This window comes from Vipera berus, assembly GCF_964194415.1.
Source record: "Vipera berus genome assembly, chromosome: 3".
In the NCBI taxonomy this organism is placed as follows: Eukaryota; Metazoa; Chordata; class Lepidosauria; order Squamata; family Viperidae; genus Vipera; species Vipera berus.
In genome coordinates, this window is record NC_138204.1 from 215,182,277 (window position 1) to 215,209,185 (window position 26,909).

The 26,909-nt window shown below is 44.7% G+C and overlaps 1 protein-coding gene across 1 annotated transcript; it reads right to left on the reverse strand.

The window, feature by feature from the left end:
• LOC308665550 (lymphocyte antigen 6E-like) lies at positions 1-25,777 on the reverse strand (the record flags this gene model as incomplete). The annotated part of the gene is made up of 3 exons (XM_081323610.1): positions 1-209; positions 6,405-6,527; positions 25,726-25,777. The coding sequence occupies 3 exons, from the start codon at positions 25,775-25,777 to the stop codon at positions 1-3; spliced, it is 384 nt and encodes a 127-aa protein (XP_081179736.1).
• Between the last annotated feature and the right edge of the window lie 1,132 nt (positions 25,778-26,909).

Below are 26,909 nucleotides of genomic sequence, written 5' to 3' on the forward strand. Positions count from 1 at the left end.
TTACAGCTTGGCCCCAAGGGTGCAGACGATACTGGCCAAGGTGGCCACCAGTAGCAAAAAGGAGCTGGTCTTCACACCGACAGCACCGCTTGTGTTGCAGAAGGAAGTATTACAGCATTTCATAGAGAAAGCCATCAGACCGACATCAAACTCTACTTCGGGGCACCTCTCAGAACACTTTTTGGTGATCAGTTGCTTGTGACGGTCACCTGCAGGTCAGGAAGAAAATTTAAAAACCGTTATTTTGTCTCCATCCTTTATAAATAAAATAAAAAAATTCTCCTCCCCAAGAGTAGCTGATTGAAATAATAAGTCTGGCTGTTCTAAAAGAACTAAAAGAAAGGAATACAAAGTTGGCTTATTTGATCAAAGTTGAAATAAAACTTTTTTTTGGGGGGGGGGAGGCAGTTTTGGCGACCCTTTATTGACATTTTGATGGCACCAGCATTGAAAAGCTGATGTTTTATGCCTTCCGCCATGACCTGAAGACCTGGTTATTTCAACAAGCGGGTCTGGACTGATTATGGTTTAAATTAGGGTTTTATCAGGTTAAATTGTCATGTATTTATCATATTTATTGTTTAATTCTTTTTTAATTTTTGTACTTTTTCTTAATTTTTTATTGTTGTGAGCTGCCCTGGGTCCTTCGGGAGAAGGGCGGCATATAAATTTAATAAATCAATTAATCAATCAATGGGATATGGAATGAAGAGATCTGTTTAACTTTATAGGGGGTGAACAGTTATTAACTTTACTTGAGATATTGGAAGACTGCTTGAGATATTGGAAGACTGTTATCATGTCCCCCCTCTTCCTTCTCTTCATTAAACTACACATACCCAATTCCAGCAACCGTTCCTTATATTTTTTTAGCCTCCAGTCCCCCAATCATCTTTGTTGCTCTTCTCTGTACCCTTTCTAGAGTCTCGACATCTTTTTTACATCGTGGTGACCAAAACTGGATGCAGTATTCCAGGTGTGGCCTTACCAAAGCATTGTAAAGTGGTATTAGTACTTCACGCGATCTTGATTCTATCCCTCTGTTAATGCAGCCCAGCACTGTGTTGGCTTTTTCGGCAGCTGCAGCATACTGCTGGCTCCTACTGAAGTGATTGTCCACTAGGACTCCGAGATCCCTCTCACTGCTGAGCAAGGGACCACCTATATTATACCTGTGCATTTGATTTTTCCTGCCTAAATGTAGAACCTTACTTTTTTCACCATTGAATTTCATTTTGTTAGATAGCGCCCAGTGTTCAAGTCTGTCCAGATCCTCTTGTATCTTAAGCCTATCTTTTGGAGTATTGGCTCTTCCTGCCGTCGTCTGCAAATTTGATGAGTTCCCCATCTATGCCCTCATTCAAATCATTGATGAAGATGTTGAAGAGCACTGGGCCCAGAACAGAGCCCTGGGGCACCCCACTACACATTTCCTTCCATGTAGATGCAGTTCCATTGAGGACCACATGCTGAGTATGGCCTGTCAGCCAGCTACGAATCCAGCTGGTGGTGATGCTATCTAACCCACATTTTTCTATCTTATCAAGTAGTAGGTTGTGATCTACTTACTGAAGTCCAAATAAATTATATCTACAGTATTCCTCTGGTCCACTAATTTTGTCACTTGGTCAAAGAATGCAATCAGGTTTGTCTGGCGTGATCTGTTTTTGAGAAACCCATGTTGGCTTTTAGTGATGACTTTGTTTGCATCAAGGTGTTCGCTGATTTGTTGTTTGATTATCTTTTCCAGAATCTTCCCAGGTATTGAGGTCAGGCTGATAGATCTGTAGTTTCCTGGATCTATTTTTTTCCCTTTTTTGAAGATGGGAACTACATCAGCTCTCTTCCAGTCCTCTGGTAGTTCCCCAGTGCTCCAGGATCTTTGAAAAATATAGTTCAGTGGTTCTGAGATCACATCCGCCAGTTGCTTGAGAACCTTGGGGTGTAATCCATCTGGTCCTGGTGATTTGAACTCGTCTAGGCTGGACAGGTGCTCACTTACCATTTTCTTGCCTATCTTAACTTGTGTTTCTATTCTGTTTTTTATGGAACTGTTTTTGGTAGGTTGGACTGCTTTTTCCCTTTGTGTAAAGACAGATGCAAAAAACGAGTTAAATAGTTCTGCTTTCTCCCTGTTGCTTGTCACCTCCTTGCCACTTTCCCCCACTAATGGACCAAACATTTCCTTAACTTTTTTTTGTTTTTATATGTTGAAAGAAGCTTTTTTGTTATTTTTGACTTTGGTCGCAAGCCTTAGTTCATTAGATAGTTCAGATAGATAGATACACAGATAGATAGATACATAGATATAGATATAAATAGATGATAGATAGATAGATAGATAGATAGATAGATAGATAGATAGATAGATAGATAGATAGATAGATAGATAGATGTGTGTGTGCGTGGATAGATAGATAGATAGATAGATAGATAGATAGATAGATAGATAGATAGATAGATAGATAGATAGATAGATAGATAGATGTGTATTTGTGTGTGTGTTTCTTTCTTTCTATTCTTTTCTCTCTTCTCTTGCTTTTCACAGTCATTTTAATTCTTTCCATTCTCTTCTGCTTTTCTAACTTACAGTAACTTACTATTTTAATTAAAATTCTTGATAAAAATATATTTAAAGAAAAGAAAGATTTTGGGATTTTGGTTGGTTTGTAGGGAAGGAAGCCTTCAGATCTTCCAAATAGATGTATAGATCTACTAGTATTGAAGGTCAAAATACAGGGGGAGAAATTGTATTATCAAATGTAGATGCAAAGATTATATGTTTAAGGAAGTGTTTGTCAAACCCTTCGCAACTGTAAGACACGTGGACCTCAAATTCCAGAATTCCCCAGAGATTTGGGGTCCACATGTATTAAAGTTGCCATGTTTGAGAACCATAGCATTGAGGTAATCAATCAATCAATCAGAATAGAGCTGATGTCCACAACATTTCATTGGTCTAGTAATTTAATCACTTTGTCAAAGAATGAAATAAGATTGGTTTGACATGATCTGTTTTTAACAAACCCATGGTGACTTTTAGTTATAACTTTGTTTCTAGGTGTTCACAGATCTGTTTTTTTGATTATCTTTTCCAGTATCTTCCCAGCTATTGATATTAGGCTGACTGGTAAATCAAAGCACACACACGCGTGCGCGTACACTCACTCACACACACACACACACACACAAAAGATGTTGAGACTCTGGAAACAGTGCAGAGAAGAGCAATAAAGATGATCAGGGGACTGGAGGCTAAAACGTATAAGGAACGGTTGCTGGAATTGGGTCTGTCTAGTTTAATGAAGAGAAGGACGAGGGGAGACATGATGGCAGTGTTCCAGTATCTCAGGGGCTGCCCCAAAGAAGAGGGAGTCAAGCTATTCTCCAAAGTGCCCAAAGGCAAGGCAAGAAGCAACGGATGGAAACTCATCAAGGAGAGAAGCAACCTGGAATTAAAGAGGAATTTCCTGACAGTTACAACAATTAACCAGTGGAACCACCTGCCTCCAGAGGTGGTGAATGCTCCAACACTGGAGGTTTTTAAGAAGAGACTGGACAGCCATTTGTCTGAAATGGTATAGGGCTGTGGTGGCGAATCTATGGCACGCGTGCCACAGGTGGCACACAGAGCCCTTTCTGTGGGCACGTGTGCTGTCGCCCCAGTCCTAGGCCTTCAGCTAGGTTTTATAAAATCTTTTTGTGTTAGGCCTCTGCCGCCGTGGGCTAAAAAAATAAAAAAAAGGTTCAATCAATCAATTTCAACTTCTCGTGGGGAAAAAAAAAGATCTCGCAAAGTTGGAATTGATTGAACTTTTTAGTCCCACCCAGTCTGCCGTTACCACCGCAGCCACGCCCACCCAATGGGCCACGCCCACCCAATGGGCCACGCCCACCCAGCACCCGACGATACATAAGCGGGTTTTGGGTTGCAGTTTGGGCACTCGGTCTCCAAAAGGTTTGCCACCACTGGTATAGGGTTTCCTGCCTGAGCAGGGGGTTGGACTAGATGATCTCCAAGGTCCCTTCCAACTTTATTTATTTATTTATTTATTTATTTATTTATTTATTTTATTTATTTATTTTTGTTCTTGTTGTTATTGTATATTATTAAATCAATCAAAGCACATATTTTAAAAATGGTAAATCAATCAAAGCACGTATTTTTGCTGATGAAAAATATGTACTCTGATTGATTTACTCATTTGAAAAAGACGTGCTTTGATTGATTTAATTTTTGATCAGCAAAAATATGTGCCTTGTTAACCCAAGAAACCTCTAAGAATCTGTTTTGAAAGGGGAAGGACCTCCTCTTCCAGAATGAAGATTGCAATGTCGAAGGAAACAACAGTAAAGTTTAAAAAAAAAAGAAGAAGTAGTAAAAGTTTGGCACAAAAAACAAACAAGACAGACGCAGACTTCAACGGACAATTAGAACTTCAAGAAAAACAATTGCTACCAGCCTGCCTTCCCTTGAGGATCCATATACTGCACGGCTCAGAAAGAGGGCTGAGAAAATATCTACAGGTCCCCTCACCAGTGGTGGAATTCACCCAGTTCGCACCACTTACGCAGAGGTAAAGGTAAAGGTTCCCCTGCACACGCGTGCTCGTCGTTTCCAACTCTAGGGGCCGGTGTTCATCTCCGTTTCAAAGCCGAAGAGCCAGCGCTTGTCCGAGGACGTCTCCGTGGTCATGTGGCCGGCATGACTAGACGCCAAAGGCGCACGGAACGCTGTTACCTTCCCACCGTGGTGGTCCCTATCTTTCTACTTGCGTTTTTACGTGCTTTCGAACTGCTAGGTTGGCAGAAGCTGGGACGAGTAACAGGCGCTCACTCTGTTACGCGGCACTCGGGATTCGACCCGCCAAACTGCCGACCTTCTGATCGACAAGCTCAGCGTCCTAACCCACTGAGCCACCGCGTCCCTAGTTAGGCAGAACCGGTTGCTAATTTTTTGTTACCCAGGCCCAGAATGGACGTCTGGAAGTGGCATCTACGCAGAGAACCAGCTGTTCACATATTTGAATCCAGTGGTGGAATTCAAAAATGTGAACAACCAGTTCTCTGTATGGATGCCACTTCCGGAAGTCCATTCTAGTCCCGGGCAACAAAAAATTAGCTACTGGTTCTGCCGAACTGGTGTGAACCGGCTGAATCTCTCCACTACCCTTCACATCCTGGATATAATTGTTCCAACTTTTACCCTCAAATCAAAGCTATAGGACATAGCACACCAACACAACTAGACACAAGGCCATTTTTTCTCCCCATGCCATCCCTCTGCTGAACAACTAATTCCCACAACACTGTCAAACTGTCTAGTAAGACTGCATTGCTATTATCCTTATCTTCTTACGACTATGACTTTCTTGCTTGTATCTTATGATTTACATTGCTTTATTTGGTATCCTAGTATGATTTATGTTGTTTGCGTACTTAGTATCCTATGACTATCACTGAGTGTTGTATCTTATGATTTATGATGAATGTAGTTTTATGATGATTATTTATCACTTGTTGCTTTTGTACATAGACTGAGAGTTATGCACCGGACACAAATTCCTTGTGTGTCCAATCACACTTGGCCAATAAAGAATATTCTTTATTTTATCCTATCCTATCCTGTCCTGTCCTGTCCTGTGCTGTCCTGTTCTACTCTGCTCTGCTCCTACTCTACTCTACTCTACTCTACTCTACTCTACTCTACTCTACTCTACTCTACTCTACTCTATTCTATTCTATTCTATTCTGTTCTGTTCTGTTCTGTTCTGTTCTATTCTATTCTATTTATTCCATATTTTCTATTCTATTCTATTCTATTCTGTAATTCTATTCTGTAATTCTATTCTGTAATTCTATTCTATTCTATTCTATTCTATTCTATTCTATTCTATTCTATTCTATTCTATTCTATTCTATTCTATTCCATATTTTCTTTTCAATTCCATTCCATTCCATTCCATTCCATTCCATTCCATTCCATTCCATTCCATTCCATTCCATTCTAATTGTTAATTCTATTCTATTCTATTCTATTCTATTCTATTCTAATTCTATTCTATTCTATTCTATTCTATTCTATTCTATTCTATTCTATTCTATTCTATTCTATTCCATTCCATTCCATTCCATTCCATTCCATTCCATTCCATTCCATTCCATTCCATTCTATTCTATTCCATTCCATTCCATTCCATTCCATTCCATTCCATTCCATTCCATTCCATTCTATTCTATTCTATTCCATTCCATTCCATTCCATTCCATTCCATTCCATTCTATTCTATTCTATTCTATTCTATTCCATTCCATTCCATTCCATTCCATTCCAGTCTAGTCTAGTCTAGTCTATTCTATTCTATTCTATAATGAAAAGTTCCCAGAGGGCTGCATCCACTTACCTGTACCTCCACCAAAATATTGTGTGGTGCAGTAGGGTTGGTTTTCTTTACAGGTCTCTATATTATAATAGCATTGCGAGTTATCTTCCACTTTGTCGCACTTGAAGCACATGAGCGAAGACACTGCAAAGGGGTTCATAGGAGCAAACACAGAGACGCACAGATTAGAGTAATGTCATGAAACGGGGAGAGATCCTGGCAATTTTGCAAAGCCTTATCAGCATCATAAAATAAAGACAAAAATGGGAATACAGGTAGCCCTCAACTTACTACAACGGGAACCCACAAATTTCCTTTGCTAAGCAAGACATTTGTTTGGTGAGTTTTGCCCCGTTTGACGACCTTTCCTTCCACCGTTGTTAAGTGAATCATGGCAGATGTTAAGTTAGGAATCCGGTTGTTAAATGAATCTGGCTTCCTCCTTGGCTTGGCATGTCAGAAAGTCACAAAAGAGGAATCCATAACCCCGGAACGCTGCAATCGTCATCCATGTCAGTCAGTTGTCAAGCATCTGAAGTTTGATCACGTGATATTGCAACAGTCGTAATTATGAAAGAACAAAGATCATAAATCACTATTTTAGTGCTGCTGTTTGAACTCTTGTAAATTGAGGACTACTTGTAATGCAGTAAGTAAGCCAGGAAGCTAATGTGGTGCATGAAGGCAAGAAGACAAACAATGGTTGGAAACTGACCAAAGAGAGAAGCAACCTGGAATTAAGGAGAAACTTTCTGACAGTGAGGACGATTAACCAGTGGAACAGCTTGCCACCGGAGGTTGTGGGTGCTCCATCACTGGACGCTTTTAAGAGACTGGGCAACCAAAATACTGCCTGGACATGGACGGACCCTTTACACATGCCTTGTCCAAATTGTTAAATTCTAAAGGGTTATAAAAACGAGCTTTCCCAGATCCTGACTTATACTTTGACAATGTCAGCAGATGCAGACAAAAGCTTAGTTTCTAATAAATTTTTTAGTCTCGAAGATCAGCGATTTTTGTGATTTTTATCATGAATACACCCGGGACTCGAATTTTTAAAACAATTGTAGGTGTGTGTGTGTGTGTGTGTGTGTGTGTGTGTTCTCTTAATAATTTTAAAAATATGAATCCCAGGCATAAATACTTAAAGTATAAAGTCCTCAAATTACTTAAAGTATAAAGTACACACACACACACACACACACACACACACATAAAGTATAACGAACTCGAACACTGGGATGGATAAAAAACAGTCTTTTTATTGTTTCCAATGACCTTTTAACAATAAATGACTGTTTTTTATCCATCCCAGTGTTCGAGGACTTTGTGTGTGTGTGTGTGTGTGTGTGTGTGTGTGTGTGTGTTTGTGTGTATGTGTATATATATATATATGTATTGTTGTTGTTGTTAGCTGCGAAGTCGTGTCCGACCCATCGCGACCCTATAGACAACATTCCTCCAGGCCACAGGTCGGCAACCTGCGGCTCCGGAGCCGCATGCGGCTCTTTGAGCCGTCTCTTGCGGCTCCCAGCCGCCCGGTGCGCGCGCACCTCTTCCAACGGGCAGTGGTGCGCGCGCACCTCTCCAAATGGAGAGTGGCACCGCCCGTTTGGAGAGGTGCACGCGCACCTCCCCGAATGGGCGGAGGTGCGCGCGCACCTCCCCAAACCTTTGGAGAGGTGCGCGCGTACCTCCGCGCGAATGGGCAGCGGTGCCGCTCTTTCAGGAAGCCCGCCGCGGCCCGTCTGTGAAGCTGCCGAAAGCGGCAGCTTAGCAGACGGGCCGCGGCAGCTTCCGCAAAGAGCGGCGCCCCTGCCCATTCCGAGAGGTGCACGCGCACCTCTCCGAACGACCGGAGGTGCGCGCGCACCTCCCCAAACCTTTGGGGAGGTGCGCGCGTACCTCCGCGCGAACGGGCAGCGGTGCCGCTCTTTCAGGAAGCTGCCGCTTTCGGCAGCTTCCTGAAAGAGCGGCGCCGCTGCCCCTTCGCACGGAGGTACGCGCGCACCTCCGGTCGTTCGGAGAGGTGCGCGCGCACCTCTCGGAATGGGCAGGGGCGCCGCTCTTTGCGGAAGCTGCTGCGGCCCGTCTGCTAAGCTGCCGCTTTCGGCAGCTTCACAGACGGGCCGCGGCGGGCTTCCTGAAAGAGCGGCACCGCTGCCCATTCGCGCGGACGTACGCGCGCACCTCCGGTCGTTCGGAGAGGTGCGCGCGCACCTCTCGGAATGGGCAGGGGCGCCGCTCTTTGAGGAAGCTGCCACGGCCCGTCTGCAAAGCTGCCGAAAGCGGCAGCTTTGCAGACGGGCCGTCGCCATCGGGCAACCGGGAACCGGTTCCATCTCATTTTTAAAAAAATGGCAGCCGCGTGCGTCCGCGCATGCGCAAAAAACCTTTTTGCGCATGCGCGTGCATGGACACACGCACGCGGCTCCCTCATTTTTTAATTTGTGATGGAACCGGTTCCCAGTGGCTCTTTTTCTTTTTTAGGTTGCCGACCCCTGCTCCAGGCCTTCCTGTCCTCTACCATCTTCTGGAGTCCATTTAAGCTCACGCCTACTGCTTCAGTGACTCCATCCAGCCACCTCATTCTCTGTCGTCCCCTTCTTCTATTGCCCTCGATCTTTCCCAGCATTAGGCTCTTCTCCAGTGAGTCCTTCCTTCTCATTAGGTGGCCAAAGTACTTGAGTTTTAGCTTCAGGATCTGGCCTTCTAAAGAGCAGTCAGGATTGATCTCCTCTAGGACTGACCAGTTTGACCGCCTTGCGGTCCAAGGGACTCGCAGGAGTCTTCTCCAGCACCACAGTTCAAAGGCCTCAATTCTTTGGCGCTCAGCCTTTCTTATGGTCCAACTTTCACTGCCATACATTGCAACTGGGAAGACCATAGCCTTGACTATACGCACTTTTGTTGACAGGGTGATGTCTCTGCTTTTTAGTGTGCTGTCTAGATTTGCCATGGCTTTCCTCCCCAGGAGCAAGCGTCTTTTAATTTCTTGGCTACAGTCCCCATCTGCAGTGATCTTGGAGCCCAGGAAAATAAAATCTGTCACTACCTCCATTTCTTCCCCATCTATTTGCCAGGAATTGAGAGGGCCAGATGCCATGATCTTGGTTTTCTTAATGTTAAGTTTCAACCCAAGTTTTGCACTCTCCTTCTTCACCTGCAACAAGAGGCTCTTTAGTTCTTCTTCACTTTCTGCCATTAGAGTGGTATCATCTGCGTATCTTAGGTTGTTGATATTTCTTCCGGCAATCTTAATTCCAACTTTTGATTCATCTAGCCCTGCCTTTCTCATGATGTGCTCTGCATATAAGTTAAATAGGCAGGGCGACAGTATACAGCCTTGCCGGACTCCTTTCCCAATTTTGAACCAATCAGTGGTTCCGTGTCCAGTTCTCACTGTTGCTTCTTGACCCGCATATAGGTTTCTCAAGAGACAAATAAGATGGTCTGGTACTCCCATCTCTTTAAGAACTTGCCACAGTTTGTTATGATCCACACAATCAAAGGCTTTAGCATAGTCAATGAAGCAGAAGTAGATGTTTTTCTGGAACTCCCTAGCTTTCTCCATGATCCAGCGTATGTTGGCAATTTGATCTCTAGTTCCTCTGCCTCTTCGAAATCCTGCCTGCACTTCTGGTAGTTCTCGATCCACATACTGCTGAAGTCTAGCTTGTAGGATTTTAAGCATGACTTTACTAGCATGAGAAATGAGTGCAATGGTGCGATAGTTTGAACATTCTTTGGCACTGCCTTTCTTTGGAATTGGAATGTAAACTGATCTTTTCCAATCCTGTGGCCACTGTTGAGTTTTCCAAATTTGCTGGCAAATTGAGTGTAGCACTTTTACTGCATCGTCTTTTAAGATTTTGAATAGCTCAGCTGGAATACTGTCACTTCCACTAGCTTTGTTGTTGCTCAGCTTTTCTAAGGCCCACTTCACTTCACATTCTAGGATGTCTGGCTCGAGGTCAGTGACCACCTCATTGTGATTATCAGGGACGTTAAGCTCATTCTTGTATAGTTCTTCTGTGTAATTTTGCCACCTCTTCTTAATCTCTTCTGCCTCTGTTAGGTCCCTGCCATTTTGGTCCTTTATCATGCCCATTTTTGCATTAAACGTTCCCTTCATTTCTCCAATTTTCTTGAAAAGATCTCTGGTCCTCCCTATTCTATTATTTTCTTCTATTTCTTTGCACTGTTCATTTAAGAAGGCATTCTTATCTCTTCTAGCTATTCTCTGGAATTCTGCATTCAATTGGGTGTATCTTTCTTTTTCTCCCTTGCCTTTCGCTTCCCTCCTTTCCTCAGCTATTTGCAAAGCTTCCTCAGACAGCCATTTTGCTTTCTTGCATTTCTTTTTCTTTGGGATGGTTTTGGTTGCTACCTGTTGTACAATGTCGCGAACCTCTGTCCATAGTTCTTCAGGCACTCTGTCTATCAGATCTAATTCCTTAAATCTATTTGTCACCTCTACTGTATATTCAACAGGGATATGATTTAATTCATACCTGAGTGGCCTAGTGCTTTTCCCTACTTTCTTCAGTTTAAGCCTAAACTTTGCAAGGAGAAGCTCATGGTCTGAGCCACAGTCAGCTCCTGGTCTTGTTTTTACTGACTGTATAGAGCTTCTCCATCTTTGGCTGCAGAGCATATAGTCAATCTGATTTCTGTGTTGACCATCTGGTGATGTCCATGTGTAGAGCCGTCTCTTGGGTTGTTGGAAAAGAGTGTTTGCTATGACCATCGTATTCTCTTGACAGAATTCTATCAGCCTGTGCCCTGCTTCATTTTGCACTCCAAGGCCAAACTTGCCTGTTATTCCAGTTATCTTTTGGCTTCCTACTTTAGCATTCCAATCCCCCATGATGATAAGAACATCATTTTTTGGTGTTAGTTCTATAAGGTGCTGTAGTGCTTCATAGAACTGGTCAATTTCATCCTCTTCAGCACTGGTGGTTGGGGCATAGACCTGGACTACTGTGATATTGAATGGTTTGCCTTGGATTCGAACTGAGATCATTCTGTCATTTTGAGGATTGTATCCCAGTATTGCTTTTCCTACTCTTTTATTGACTATGAAGGCTACTCCATTTCTTCTGAAGGATTCTTGGCCACAGTAGTATACCTGATGGTCATCTGAATTAAATTCACCCATTCCTGTCCATTTTAGTTCGCTGATACCTAAGATGTCAATTTTCAGTCTTGTCATCTCTTGTTTGACCACGTCCAGTTTTCCTTGATTCATGGATCTTACATTCCAGGTTCCTATGGAGAAAAAATCTTTACAGCATCGGACTTTCCTTTCACCACCAGACATATCCACAGCTGAGCGTCCTTTCGGCTTTGGCCCAGTCGCTTCATTCTTTCTGGCGCTACTAGTACTAGCCCTCTGCTCTTCCCCAGTAGCATATTGGACGCCTTCCGACCTGAGGGGCTCATCTTCCAGCGTCATATCGTTTTGCCTTTTGGTACTGTCCATAGGGTTTTCATGGCAAAGATACTGGAGTGGTTTGCCATTTCCTTCTCCAGTGGATCACGTTTTGTCAGAACTCTCTGCTATGACCTGTCCGTCTTGGGTGGCCCTGCACGGCATAGCTCATAGCTTCATTGAATTACGCAAGCCCCTTCGCCATGACAAGGCAGTAATCCATGAAGGGGTATATATGTATACACACACACATATATATGTGTATGTATGTATGTGTGTATATGTATGTATGTGTGTATATATATGTGTGTGTATATATATATATGTATGTATGTATACACAGACACACACACATCTGTGAACAAGGTTGAAGTCTCTACTGAATGTTAAAATAACCAGGATATGTGTAAGCTATACATTATTGATACATGTAAGGATATTATTTTTTTAAATCGATATAATAAGAATTGTATTAGTTTAAACATGAGACAGTAAACAGGGGAAAAGAGAGGAAATGTTTAATGTGCTAGTTGGAGACTAAGGATCCTTGTATGTCATTGAATTATCGAGTAACTCAGCCTCCATGCCACTTTTTAAACACTTCAATGTAAAATTAGAAAATCAATAAAAAAAATTTTAAAAAAAGGTTGAAGTCTCTATATGGATTTATTATTATTATTATAATGCGCTCGTGACCTCCCGGCTAGACTACTGCAACGCTCTCTACATGGGGCTGCCCTTGAGGACCACGCGGAGGCTTCAACTGGTGCAGAATGCAGCCGCGCGAGTTGTGATGGGAGTTTCCCGATACTCATGTGTAACACCTCTTCTCCGTGAGCTGCATTGGCTTCCGGTTGCCCTCCGGGTGAGATTCAAGGTGCTGGTAATGACCTATAAAGCTCTAAATGGCTTGGGTCCGGATTATCTAAGGGAGCACCTGCTGCCGGCATCAACTTCCCATCGTCCTGTGCGCTCCCACAGGGAGGGCCTCCTCAGGGTCCCGCCAGTCAGGGAATGCCGGTGGGCGATCCCCAGGGGGAGGGCGTTCTCTGTGGGCGCGCCTGCCCTATGGAATCAATTGCCGGTGGAACTCCGGATCGCCCCTGACCTTCGTTCATTTCACCAGGACCTAAAAACCTGGCTTTTTGAGTTAGCTGGCCTGGACTGAGGGGTTTTAAGGTTTTTAAATTCTAATTTTAAATTTTGGGGCTATTGATTTAATTTTATTTTAATTTTTATATTGTATTGTTTTAATTTTGCTTTGTAAACTGCCCTGAGTCCTTCGGGAAAAGGGTGGTATATAAATTGAATTAAATAAATAATAAATAAATTAGTTTTGCAATTCCTTTGGAATTTAACTGCAGACAGACAACCGGCCTTAGAGAAAGAGGAACTGACATTTAAAGAGCCATCATTCCCACCTTCTCCTTGTCCGTCTTGCCACAAGACTGTCACAGTCACTCCTTCGCGAGAACTTCTCTGAACTTTGTTCCTCCTTTCAGGGAGTTAAAACAAACCACAATGTCTCAGATGGTTTACAGCTTTGGAAAGAACTTGGTCAGCTAGTTTCTCTCCTTGTCAATTCTTTGCTCTCCACTTCACTAATTTGACCCCAAGGGGTGTGGGATTTCTTGGTCTTGGACGTACATGCCATGTCAACGCTGCTAACCTCGGGTGTTTTTGCATCAACAACAGATGGAAATGTAGCCATTTTCCCCCTTTCGCTTTTAGAGTTAAATGATGCTGGGAGGCGGGGGGATGTGAATGGGAGTCGAGCTAGACATAACAACACTAAACGTAGCCTGAGAATCAAGGTAACTGAGCCCAGAACTGATAAAGAATTGGCAGACTGGAGACCTGGAGGGGAAACCCTCTCTTCAAGCTAATTGGGGAATGTGATTTATGACTGTTAATTGCTTTGATACCATGTGCCCAAGGGACAGGAATTCAGTTGTGGGCTTCAATTATGTAAGTGCCAATGTTGTGCTACTCAAATAAAAGATCCTTTAAGGTAAAAAATGCCTCAAAGTTCCTTTGAAGAATTTCGTCTGTTGGAACCACGACATCCTGCCTGGTTTTTTTTTGTTTGTATTTTTATAATATTTTATTAGTTTTTCAATGTTTACAATAATATCTTTAAAAAGCAACGTGGTGTCCAAGTTACAATAGTTCCATTTCAGACAGATACATATTATTACAAATCTCCACATTATTATAGCCAATACTTCCTCTCTCGTTTTTCTTCGATATATATTATCTCTTATCTAAATTAACATATTTCTTATTGCTATCCATCACACTTTATAGTTTATTGTGTTTTATTTTTTGAATGTATATCCATCGATCTTTTAATATATTTCATATTTTAACATTCCATCTTTATAACATCAAACACCTTATCAATTTTTTCTAGCTTTAATTTTACATTAATATTAAAATTAAAATGTTTAAGATTTCGATTTCATATTACTAAATAACCTCTTTTTCCTTTATACAATTCTCTTCAATACTTAATAATGTAATCCAGTTCTCATTTATCTCATTTCCATATCTATATCAATTTTACAATATTTAAAATAGTAGTCATTAAGATAGAAATCGCAAGGAGAAAAAAAAAGAGAGAAAAAGGGGAAAAAAGGGAAAAAAAGAAAGAAGGAGGAAAAAAGAAAAAGGAGGACAATAAAATATTCTTGTTTGTCATTTATAGTTTCCACATATTAAACATTAACCAAAATTTGTTCCATTTTAGGGTTAGGGTTAGGGTCATCTAGTCCAACCCCCTGCTCAGGCAGGAAACCCTGGCTTATCCCATTCCAGACAAATGGCTGTCCAGTCTCTTCTTAAAAACTTCCAGTGTTGGAGCATTCACAGCTTCTGGAGGCACGTTGTTCCATTGGTTGATTGTTCTAACTGTCAGGAAATTTCTCCTTAGTTCTAGGTTGCTTCTCTCCTTGACGAGTTTCCATCCATTGCTTCTTGTCCTGCTTTCAGGTGCTTTGGAGAATAGCTTGACTTCCTCTTCTTTGGGGCAGCCCCTGAGATACTGGAACACTGCTATCATGTCCCCCCTCACCCTTCTCTTCATTAAACTACACATACCCAATTCCAGCAACCGTTCCCTATATGTTTTAGCCTCCAGTCCCCCAATCATCTTTGTTGCTCTTCTCTGTACCCTTTCTAGAGTCTCAACATCTTTTTTACATCGTGGTGACCAAAACTGGATGCAGTATTCCAGGTGTGGCCTTACCAAGGCCTTGTAAAGTGGTATTAGTACTTCACTTGATCTTGATTCCATCCCTCTGTTAATGCAGCCTAAGGACTGTGTTGGCCTTTTTGGCAGCTGCAGCACACGGCTGGCTCATATTGAAGTGACTGTCTACTAGGACTCCGAGATCCCTCTCACAGTTACTACTATACATATACATCTTAACCCATATCATTTAAAAAAACTCAATATTTCAATGTTAATATTCATACATTTGTATTTTGTTTTTTTATTTTTGTTATTATTTTTGTTGGGTAATCAATATTTTTATCTACTCCTCAAATCCTTCTCGTAATCCCAGTACCATCCTGTCTATTTTAATATTATCTATTTCAGGCCTCTTAAAAATGTTCATATTTCTTCAGTCTTATTCTTGCTTTCTTCCTTGGCCATGTCATTTTACGCTTCTTTGCCTCCGGATCGTCAAAGCATTCTTGTATTACTGTTATCATATCGAGGTGCCTGTTTTGACCAGGGTGACTCTACGGTGTGTCTCTTTCCAATTGCCCACTTGCCTTGCTGGGATATACGGACAGTCCTTGACTTACGATGGCAACTGGCTAAGCAAGGCAGTTCTTAAATGAGTTTTGCCCCAGTTCACGACCTCTCTTGCCACGGTCGTGAAGTGAATCACTACGGTTAGGGACCCAGGTGTTCAATGAAGCTGCCTTCCCCACTGACTTTGCTTGTGAACAAGTCACAAAGGGGGATCCACAGGGACACCACAACTGTATGAACCGGTTGCCCAACTTCTGAATTTGGATCACGTGGCCACGGGGATGCTGCAACGGACGTAAGTATGAAAAACGGTCGTAAGTCACTTTTTCCCGTGCTGCTCTAACTTCGAACAGTCGCTAAAGGAATGGTGGTGATTCAAAGGTTGATCTTAGATTATTCTTGCTTAGTAATCGGAATAGAGCTGGAAGGGGGTCCTTGGGGGGGTCCTCTAGTCAAGCCCCCTGCTCAAAAAGGAGACCATTTCAGAATAACAGAGTTGGAAGGGACCTTGGAGGTCTTCTAGTCCAGCCCCCTGCTGAAGCAAGAGACCCTATACCAGGGGTAGGCAACCTCGGCTCTTTTATGACTCATGGACTTCAACTCCCAGAATTCCTGAGTCAGCTATGCTGACTCAGGAATTCTGGGAGTTGAAGTCCATGAGTCATAAAAGAGCCGAGGTTGCCTACCCCTGCCCTATGCAATTCCAGTCTCTGTCCAGTCTCTTCTTAAAAATCCTCCAGTGATGAAGCACCCACAATTTCTGGAAGCAAGTTGTTCCACTGGTTAATTGTCCTCACTGTTACAACTGGAAGAGACCTCAGAGGTCTTCTAGTCTTTAAATCATCTCGATCAAATGGTTGTCTAGTCAAGTTTTGAAACTCTCCAGAGACAGAGCACCCATAACCTCAGGAGACAAGATATTCCATTGATTAATTGCTCCCACTGCCAGAAAATGTCTCCAAGGTTGGATCTCGCTGTGTTATAGAAGAACAGAAGAACAGAGTTGGAAGAGACCTCGGAGGTCTTCTAGTCCAACCCCCTGCTCAGGTAGGAGCCCCTGTATCATTTCAGACAAATGGCTGTCCATTCTCTTTGAAGAACCTCCAGTGATGAAGCACCCACCATTTCTGGAGGCAAGTTGTTCCACTGGTGAATTGTCCTCACTGTTAGGAAATTTCTCCTCCGTTCCAAGTTGTTTCTCTCCTTGATTAGCTTCCATCCATTGCTTCTTGTCTTGCCTTCTGGTGCTTTGGTGAACAACCTGGCCCCCTCATCTTTGTGGCAGCCCCTCAAATACTGGAATGCTGCTATCATGTCTCCCCTATTTCTTCTTTTCTTTAGACTAGCCAAACCCAAGTCCCACAGCCGTTCTTCGTATGTTTTAGTCTCCAGACCTTCAATCATCTGAGTTGCTCTTCTTTTTCCAAAGCTTGTTGAATTGCTTGCCTAGATATTGAACTGCTTTGAGCATGATAAGGAAGGATGTAACCAAGACTTGAGCCTAAATGGACTCCAGAAGACGGTAGAGGATAGGAACGCCTGGAGGAACGTTGTCCATGGGGTCGCGATGGGTCGGACACGACTTCACAACTAACAACAACAACCACCAATGCTTTTTGTTTTTCTTTTTTTTAAATGTAATTTGTGGATCTGGTTTATCTCAACTTGGATATATCAGAATGCTGGGCTTCTACAAGTTATCTAGCATTGCTGGATGTGGCTTGTGGTTTGAAATAAGAGAGCAATAGCTTCCCAGTGGAATGTGCGGTTAAATTTGTACATGTCTTACGAAACCAAAGACTTTTCATCTTTCATCACATCTTCCCTGTGGTATTTATGCGAGTGTTTTGCTACGGGCAACCTGCTGGCTTTCCCCCCCCCCAAAAAAAAATGACCTCTTAGCAAAGATAATAGGGCAAGATGGTCTTCCAAACTGTGTGTTCAACTCTGCATAAGGGAGAAGGCGATCGTAACCATTTCAATTTTCTGCCTTCCCCTTGAAGCCCCCTGGGCTGATCTATGTTCTTGCAGAAGAATGCTCTCACCAGATGGAGACCACGGACGGTGGGATCTGCAGAAGAAGGCTTTGGTTGGAAATCCAAGGGAGTGGAGAAGGCCTGGGTGGAAATACAACTGGGAAAGCAGAAGGAGGAGGAAGGGAGGGGGGGAGGAGGGGGGAGGAGGAGGAAAGGAAGCAGAGGAGGAGATGGAGGAAGAAGAGGAAGAGAGGAGGAGGAGGAGGAAGAGGAGGAAGGGAGGAGGAGGAAGAAGGGAAGCAGAGGAGAAGAGGGAGGAGGAGGGAGGAGGAGGAGGAGGAGGAGGAAGGGAAGCAGAGGAGAAGAGGGAGGAGGAGGGAGGAGGAGGAGGAGGACTGTGGTGCTCTCTGAGCTTGCTTGTTTTCTTGCAGACGTTTCATTACCCAGCTAGGTAACATTATCAGTGCTAGTAGGGTTTGTGGAGAGGAGGAGGAGGAGGAGGAGGAGGAGGAGGAGAACTCTGGAGTCCTTGGTGCTCTCTGAGCTTGGTTTTCTTTCTAGCAGATGTTTCATTACCCAACTAAGTAATATTATCAATGCTAGAAGGGAATAGGGTCTGTGGAGAAGAGGAGGAGGAGGAGGAGGAGGAAGAAGAAGAAGAGTATGGGGTCCTTGTTGCTCTCTGAGCTTGCTCGTTTTCTTGCAGACATTTCAAGACCCAACTAGATAACATTATCAGTGCTAGAAAGCAATGGGAGTGTTTGTGGAGAGGAGGAGGAGTGCGGGGGGGGGGGGCTGAAGATGATTTAGACAAAGGCCAAGGAAGGAAAGGAAGGATGGGAGTTATTGAAAAGCCAGCCCTTCTCTTCCAGACTTTCCCAGCTACGGGCCTGGGGCAATTGCTCCAGTCTCTCTCCCGGATGAGTTAGGAGCTCCACAGATGGAGAGGATGAGCTAAACTAGAGGTGAACATCTGAAAAAAAAAATGCATGTCTGGATTGCCCAAAACAAAAAAAAAAAACAAAAAAAAACAAGAAGAAGCAGAGAAGAATGCCATCTCTCTTGCTGACTGATCCCAGCTGTAATCTTTATTTGCCTTCTTTTGTGAAGGTGAAAGAAACCAGGAGGAGAAAGGAGGAGGAGGAGGAGGAGGAGGAGGAGGAGGAGGAGGAAGGAGGAGGAGGAGGAGAACACATTGAAAGGAGGAGGGAGGGAGGAAGAGAAGGAAGCCTAATTTTCTCTCATTCCCCAATTCAAGTTCTCAAAAACATCTCCTCCCTCTTTGCGCTACTCCTTTGGGGGGGAAAAAGGCAATCGGCCGGGAGGGATCTGCACAGGACAACCTGTGCCTGTGCGTGTGTGTGGGTGGGTGTTTGCTTATGGGTGTGGTGGGGATTGCTGTGACTTCACCCGGTTGCTGTTTGCTACTATTAACAGCCTGCTGTCAATTGCTGGCAGCTCCTTTCCGAAATCCCTACTTAATTCCCATGTCATCAGTGGTACTTGTGGGTGATAGGTGCAAAGTCACCCAGCCAGCTTTTATGCTTAAGGCAGGACTAGAACTCACTGTCTCCTGGTGATAGGTGCAAAGTCACCCAGCCAGCTTTTATGCTTCAGGCAGGACTAGAACTCACTGTCTCCTGGTGATAGGTCCAAAGTCACCCAGCCAGCTTTTATGCTTAAGGCAGGACTAGAACTCACTGTCTCCTGGTGTTAGGTGCAAAGTCACCCAGCCAGCTTTTATGCTTAAGGCAGGACTAGAACTCACTGTCTCCTGGTGATAGGTGCAAAGTCACCCAGCCAGCTTTTATGCTTCAGGCAGGACTAGAACTCACTGTCTCCTGGTGATAGGTGCAAAGTCACCCAGCCAGCTTTTATGCTTCAGGCAGGACTAGAACTCACTGTCTCCTGGTGTTAGGTGCAAAGTCACCCAGCCAGCTTTTATGCTTCAGGCAGGACTAGAACTCACTGTCTCCTGGTGTTAGGTGCAAAGTCACCCAGCCAGCTTTTATGCTTCAGGCAGGACTAGAACTCACTGTCTCCTGGTGATAGGTGCAAAGTCACCCAGCCAGCTTTTATGTTTAAGGCAGGACTAGAACTCACTGTCTCCTGGTGATAGGTGCAAAGTCACCCAGCCAGCTTTTATGCTTCAGGCAGGACTAGAACTCACTTTCTCCTGGTGATAGGTGCAAAGTCACCCAGCCAGCTTTTATGCTTATGGCAGGACTAGAACTCCCTGAGCCAAAATCACCCAGCTGGCTTTCCAGCCTAAAATGGGAATAAAATTCACAGTCTCCTGGTGATTGGCCCAAGTCACCCAGGACTAGAACTCACAGACTCCTGCTTTCTAACCAGGTGCCTTCACCATCAGACCAAACTGGTTCTCAGTTGAGGGCACCAGCGTGGAAAAAATCTCTCATGATGCAGGAGAAATTGTCCGGAGCTAAGCTGAAAAACCTGGGAATTGCCATTCCCCACATCTGAATGGCAGCACCAAGCTTGGGGAAGGTAGCTTGCAGGGTTAAGAAATTGGCAAAAAGTGGAGGTAGGTCAGCGAACAGGAAGTTTTCTCAAAGGGAGGTGGATGAAGCGTATTGTGACTTATGGAAGCTGACTCAAGCCTTGGTTCAGACTTCGGAGCGGCACAGGATGTTGGTCTCTGCCAGGCTGATCCTGGTTCTCTCTATTCCTCCAAGCCACCCCTTAAGCCGCTTTACAGGGAGGGGTGGAAAATAAAGCAAGTGCCGGTGCCCCAGCCTGGCCAAGATGCTGTTGTTAGTTGCGAAGTCGTGTCCGACCCATCGCGACCCCATGGACAATGTTCCTCCAGGCCTTCCTGTCCTGTACCACCTTCTGGAGTCCATTTAAGCTCACGCCTCCTGCTTCAGTGACTCCATCCAGCCACCTCATTCTCTGTCGTCCCCTTCTTCTCTTGCCCTCCACCTTTCCCAGCATTAGGCTCTTCTCCAGTGAGTCCTTCCTTCTCATTAGGTGGCCAAAGTATTTGTTGTGATTCAGCATCAGCCTGTGGTTTCGGCAGCTGAGTCAGACAATTCTGAAGAGGAGGAGGAGGAGGGGTTTGGAGAGCCTTTGGTTGCAGAGGAAAGTTCTGATGCACCGCAGAGCTCTCCCCTCCCGTCTTGTTCCTCCTCAGACCCAGCTGTGTGAGCCTGAAAGATTGGAAGACGACGATCCACAGCTGGCTCTGTTCAGGGACGCTCGAAGCATGAGGCAGACAAGCAGAAGTGAACAAAGAAAAGCAATGAGCCACCTTGGGAGAAGGCAAAGTGAAGCCACGCCTTGAGACTGCTGTTTAAAAGGGGAATATGTGGGAGGTGCTGGTTGCTGAAGGCAACCAACCGTTTGAAGAGCTTCTGATATAGTCTCGGTCTGTATTTGTTTAACTCTCTTTTGAACTGTCCCGTTTAGTTTTTGCAAATAAATTTGGTTGGCTTAATTCCAGCCTATTGAATATAAAAAAGGGGTTGTCCCTGACATTCCAACAGGGCCAGTCGTAGGCTGGAACGAAACAGTATTTGAGTTTCCGCTTCAGGATCTGGCCTTCTAAAGAGCAGTTAGGGTTGATCTCCTCTAGGACTGACCGGTTTGATCGCCTTGCAGTCCAAGGGACTGGCAGGAGTCTTCTCCAGCACCAGAGTTCAAAGGCCTCCATTCTTTGGCGCTCAGCCTTTCTTATGGTCCAACTTTCACTGCCATACGTTGCAACTGGGAAGACCGTAGCCTTGACTATACGCACTTTTGTTGACAGGGTAATATCTCTGCTGTGTAGTGTTGCTGTCTAGATTTGCCATGGCTTTCGTCCCGAGGAGCAAGCGTCTTTTAATTTCTTGGCTACAGTCCCCATCTGCAGTGATCTTGGAGCCCAGGAAAATAAAATCTGTCACTACCTCCATTTCTTCCCCATCTATTTGCCAGGAATTGAGAGGGCTGGATGCCATGATCTTGGTTTTCTTAATGTTCAGTTTCAAAGATGCTCTTTATTGTCAACCTATTTGAGGGCCTGCTGCAATTATGACAAAATGATAAGAGGGAGCTTCAAGATAGGGCAGTTTTGAGGCCAGGGATGCCAGCTGCCAACCTGCCCGGTTGTGCCAGACCCGTCCGTTCACTCTTGCTGGCAAACACCTGCACATAAATAGCTACAGGAATATTTGGGAGGAACAGCAGTAGAAAAGCCAAGGACTTCTTCCAACTTCAGCTGAGGAGTAATTATAATAATTAGGCTTTAATGAAGAAGATCGAGCCAACGGTGAAACCAGCATTTTCTTTGTCCGTCCGAAGATAAGCCGTGCCAGCTACATTCTGAAAGCTTCAAACTGATGGATGTTTGCAGCCTCTCAAAGAGTTTCTTCAATGGGTGCTTAACAACCACAGCTGAGCACCAAAACTTTTGTGGCTAAGTGCAACATTCGTTAAGGGAACTTTGTCCCATTTTACGACCATTCTTGCCACAGTTGTTAGGTGAATCCCTGCAGTTGTTAAATCAGGGACAGCGGCTGTCAAGCAAATCCGGCTCCCCCATTGACTTTGCTTGTCAGAAGGTCGCAAAAGGGGATCACGTTGTTCTGTCCCAGCCTACGTGAGTCCTCGTTCTGCTCACAAGGAGAAGCCCCTCTTCCAACAAGCAGGCAGAAATTGCAGGAAAAAACCAACCCCTTTTATTATTCACAGACCTGAGACAATGCCCAAGGCCAACAAACACAGTCCACAGAAACTCGATGCTCAACACGAATGGCTGCCTTCAGCAACCAGCACCTCCCACACCTTCCCTTTTATCATTCAGCCAAGGCATGGTTTCCTAATGCCTTCTCCTTTGCCTTTGGAGCCGCCCCATTGCATTCCTCTCTCCTACTCGCTTCTCTTGCCAGCGCTGTCGTGCAACCTGGATTTGTCCCAGCTGTGCTTCATCACCGTCCAACTCAGGCTCCCAGCACAGCTGTGTCTCAGCCTGAGCACGAGTAGAGGGGCCAGGCTCCTCGTCCAACTATAAGACGGAGCTCCTCAGAGCTTTCCTCTGACTCTGATGTCACTCCAGGCCCCTCATCATCATCATCTGATTCCTCAGACTCAGCTGCCGGATCCACTGGCTAAGGAGGAATCACGTGACATCCCGGGACGCTGCGACCATCATAAATAAGAGTCTGTTGCCAAGCATCTGAATTTTGATCATGTAATCATGGAGATGCTGCAAAAGTTGTAACTGTGAAAATGGTCATAAGTCCCATTTTTCAGCGCCGCTATAACTTTAAATGGTCACTAAATGAACTATTGTAAGTCAAGCACTACCTGATTTTGTCTGTCTGTCCATTTACCTGTTAGTCCATCTATCCGTCCATCCATCCAATCTATCCAATCAATCTATCTATCCTATCTATTCTATCCATCCACCCATCCAATCTATTCTACTTATAACTATCTATCTTTTTTATTTATCCATCCATCCATCCATCCATCCATCCCCTCTCTCTCTCTCTCTCTCTCTCTCTCTCTCTCTCTCTCTCTCTCTCTCTCTAATTTATCAGCCACCCATCTTACTGCATGTTAACTCTGGGCAGCTCACAATATTAAAAAAAACACGCCTTTATAAATAGAATTTAAAAAGGTAAAGGTTCCCCCGCACATGCATGCTAGTCGTTTCCAACTCTAGGGGCCGGTGCTCATCTCCGTTTCAAAGCCGAAGAGCCAGCGCTTGTCCAAGGATGTCTCCGTGGTCATGTGGCCAGCATGACTAGACGCCAAAGGCGCACGGAACGCTGTTACCTTCCCACCGGAGTGGTCCCTATTTTTCTACTTGCATTTTTACGTGCTTTTGAACTGCTAGGTTGGCAGAAGCTGGGACGAGTAACAGGCGCTCACTCTGTTACGCGGTACTCGGGATTCGACCCACCAAACTGCCGACCTTCTGATCGACAAGCTCAGCGTCCTAACCCACTGAGCCACCACGTCCCTATAAATAGAATACTACAAGGGAAGATGGGCATTTTGTATTATTATAGCTTTATAAATAGAATACTACAAAGCTATAAAAATACAAAATGCCCATCTTCCCTTGCCAGTCCTACTGAGTGGCCACAGAAAGCATCTCCTCAAATGGGCATCTTGCAAGCCCTTTTGTCATGGACAGGGAAAGGGTTGGACTAGAATCCATGATCTAGGAATCTGTTGTCTACAGAGACAGGAAGGTTTTTCCTTCCTGAAACTCTGGGATTCAGAGACCAGTCAACCCAGGGTGTCCCAAATATGTCTGTCTGCCTACACAGAGTTCATTGTATTTATACAGCTTAACAAGCAGGAAACTACGCACAGCAAAAGCATTGTTTATTGGTTTACTCCCCAGTTAATCTTAGAGAACATCCAAATCATCCAAGCCAGGGCAGAGTCTCTCTTATCTAGCTAGTTCTTTGCAGTGCTTGGCAAAGCTAATTGGAATGAGCTCATGACATATGGAACAAGATACTAAGGCAGGCAGTTTGCTGCGCATGGTCCCTTCATATCCTTGACCTCCATCTCTACAGAAACCAAAGCAAGTTTGCACAGCACATCAGCCCGGTGACCCCCTAACTGATACATATTTTTGTGTATGTGTGTGTGTGTGTGTGTTGGGGGGAGATTGCATTAATATATCGACCTCCTAACTAACCCCACCAGTTAGGTTTAGGCACCAGGCTAGGTGAAGAGACGATTGATCCTCAACCGTCCAATCCCATTTTAACTCTTCCAAACCAGTAGGGCGATTGAGTTTAGAAGTCAGGCTTTCCTTGGCCACCAGACTGGGCTCAATGATGAAACCAGAGTTGGCTTCAACCTGGCTAAAACCAGCGATGCTAAAGAGCCATTTGTAAAGCGCTTCCTTCCACCACCACCCCACCCCCCACCCCCACATCCAAAATACAATCGCGGCTTGAGAACAGATCCCGACAACCACACGCCCCAAAGAACCGGACCGCTTTTGGCAAAGCCAACACTCCAAGAGCCTTGGTTGGAGCAGTGGGCTAATGCCTCCTTAAGTAGCAGTGGGCTAATGCCTCCTTAAGTAACACCAGCTGCCTGCAATTAGTACAGGTTCGCGTCCCACCAGGCTCAAGGTTGACTCAGCCTTCCATCCTTCCGAGGTAGGTAAAATGAGGACCCAGATGGTTGGGGGCAATTAAGCTGACTTTGTAATAATGCCGCTTGGGTGTGTGGGTGAAAGCCCTAATAAAGCAGGCATATACATAGAATGAAGGCTACCGCTAAGCTTGTAAGCCGCCCTGAGTCTTCGGAGAAGGGCGGGATATAAATGGAATTAAAATAAATAAATAAAAAAATATAAATGGAATTAAAATAAAAAAAATCAAAATAAATAAATAAAACACTCACCAAACCTGGCATCGCAGCTCGCCCAGATCTTTGAATCCCAGCCCCCCACCACCTTAATCAGAGCCCCTTCAGCTCCTCTGGCCCCCTTGGGAACCCCCCACCCTTCACCCGACCCCACCCGGCTGAGGTCGCCTCCGATTCCCACCCCCCATCCCAAGCCAGGAATTGCACCATGGCGACGCGCGCCTCCTTAGACGCGCAGCGACAAACCAGGCTGGCTTCCACCTTCCCACCGGGGCGAGAGCCGGTGCGGACGTTGGGGTGGGTGGGCAGCCTCACCCGTCTGCACGCTTGGGGGTGTGTGTGTGTGAAAGCCCTAATAAGCAGGCATATACATAGAATGAAGGCTACTGCTAAGCTTGTAAGCCGCCCTGAGTCTTCGGAGAAGGGCGGGATATAAATGGAATTAAAATTAAAAATAAATAAATAAATAAATAAATAAATAAATAAATAAATAAATAAATAAATAAATAAATAAATAAATAAATAAATAAATAAATAAAACACTCACATCGCAGCTCGCCCAGATCTTTGAATCCCACCCCCCCACACACACACACACACCTTAATCAGAGCCGCTTCAGCTCCTCTGGCCCCCTTGGGAACACCCCCCACCCCACCCTTCACCCCAGCCGGCTGAGGTCGCCTCCGATTCCCACACCCCCACACCCCCCACACCCCAAGCCAGGAATTGCACCATGGCGACGCGAAACCAGGCTGGCTTCCACCTTCCCACCGGGGCGAGAGCCGGTGCGGACGTTGCGGTGGGTAGGTGGGCAGCCTTACCCGTCTGCACGCAGAGAAGGCCGGCCAGCAGCGAGGCGAAGAGCGGCTTCATCGTGGCCCGGGAGAGGCCGGTGGCGGCGGAACGGATCGGAGGAAAAAGAAAAGGCGAAGGCGGCAGCGATTGCATCGCTCGGCATTTAAATAGACGCGCGGCCAGGGCGGAGTAACCAGCTAGTAACATCTTGCCCTGCCTTGCGGAACAGCCGGAGACCAGCCTCTGCGGCGTCTTGGCTGGGCCCTGCGCTGGAGACACAGCTGCGGGGAGAAGGGGCTGAGCCGGGGGTGGGTGGGTGGGTGGGTGGGTGGGCAGGGGTCGCGCTTCTAACCCCCAGCTTTTCCGCCCTCCAGCCCCAGTTCTTCCACGGGCTAGTCGGAGTCCCCTATCCACCCCACGAGGTTGGCCCTGGGGAGCCCCCTCCGCGAACAAGATTGGGGACACACACACACACACACACAAACACAAACACACATATACAAACACAAACACACATATACAAACACAGAGAGACACACACTTGGCTAGCGGGAGGCAGGGGGCTAGCCTGACATCCAGGGGTCCCAAAAGTGTTTTTCCCAAGCCAACTGGACTTTCTTCTTGTTGTTGTTATTGTTTTCCTCCCTTGAAAACGCTTCGCTTTTCATCCAAGAAGCTTCTTAAGAAGAACGGAAGAAGCTTCTTGGATGAGAAGCGAAACGTTTTCAAGAAGGGGTGGGGGTGGGGAGCCAAAAAAAAGTCCAGTTGCCTTTTGGAAAAAGCACCTTTGGGACAATGGTGACCTGGATGATTGAGAATCTCCATAGGGAATAGAATAGAATAGAATAGAATAGAATAGAATAGAATAGAATAGAATAGAATAGAATAGAATAGAATAGAATAGAATAGAATAGAATAGAATATATGGAATGGAATAGAATGGAATATAGAATAGAATAGAATAGAATAGAATAGAATAGAATAGAATAGAATAGAATAGAATAGAATAGAATAGAATAGATGGAGTGAAGTGGAATAGAATAGAATAGAATAGAATAGAATAGAATAGAATAGAATAGAATAGAATAGAATAGAATAGAATAGAATAGAATAGAATAGAAAATATGTAATAGAATAGAATAGAATAGATGGAATAGAATAGAATAGAATAGAATAGAATAGAATAGAATAGAATAGAATAGAATAGAAT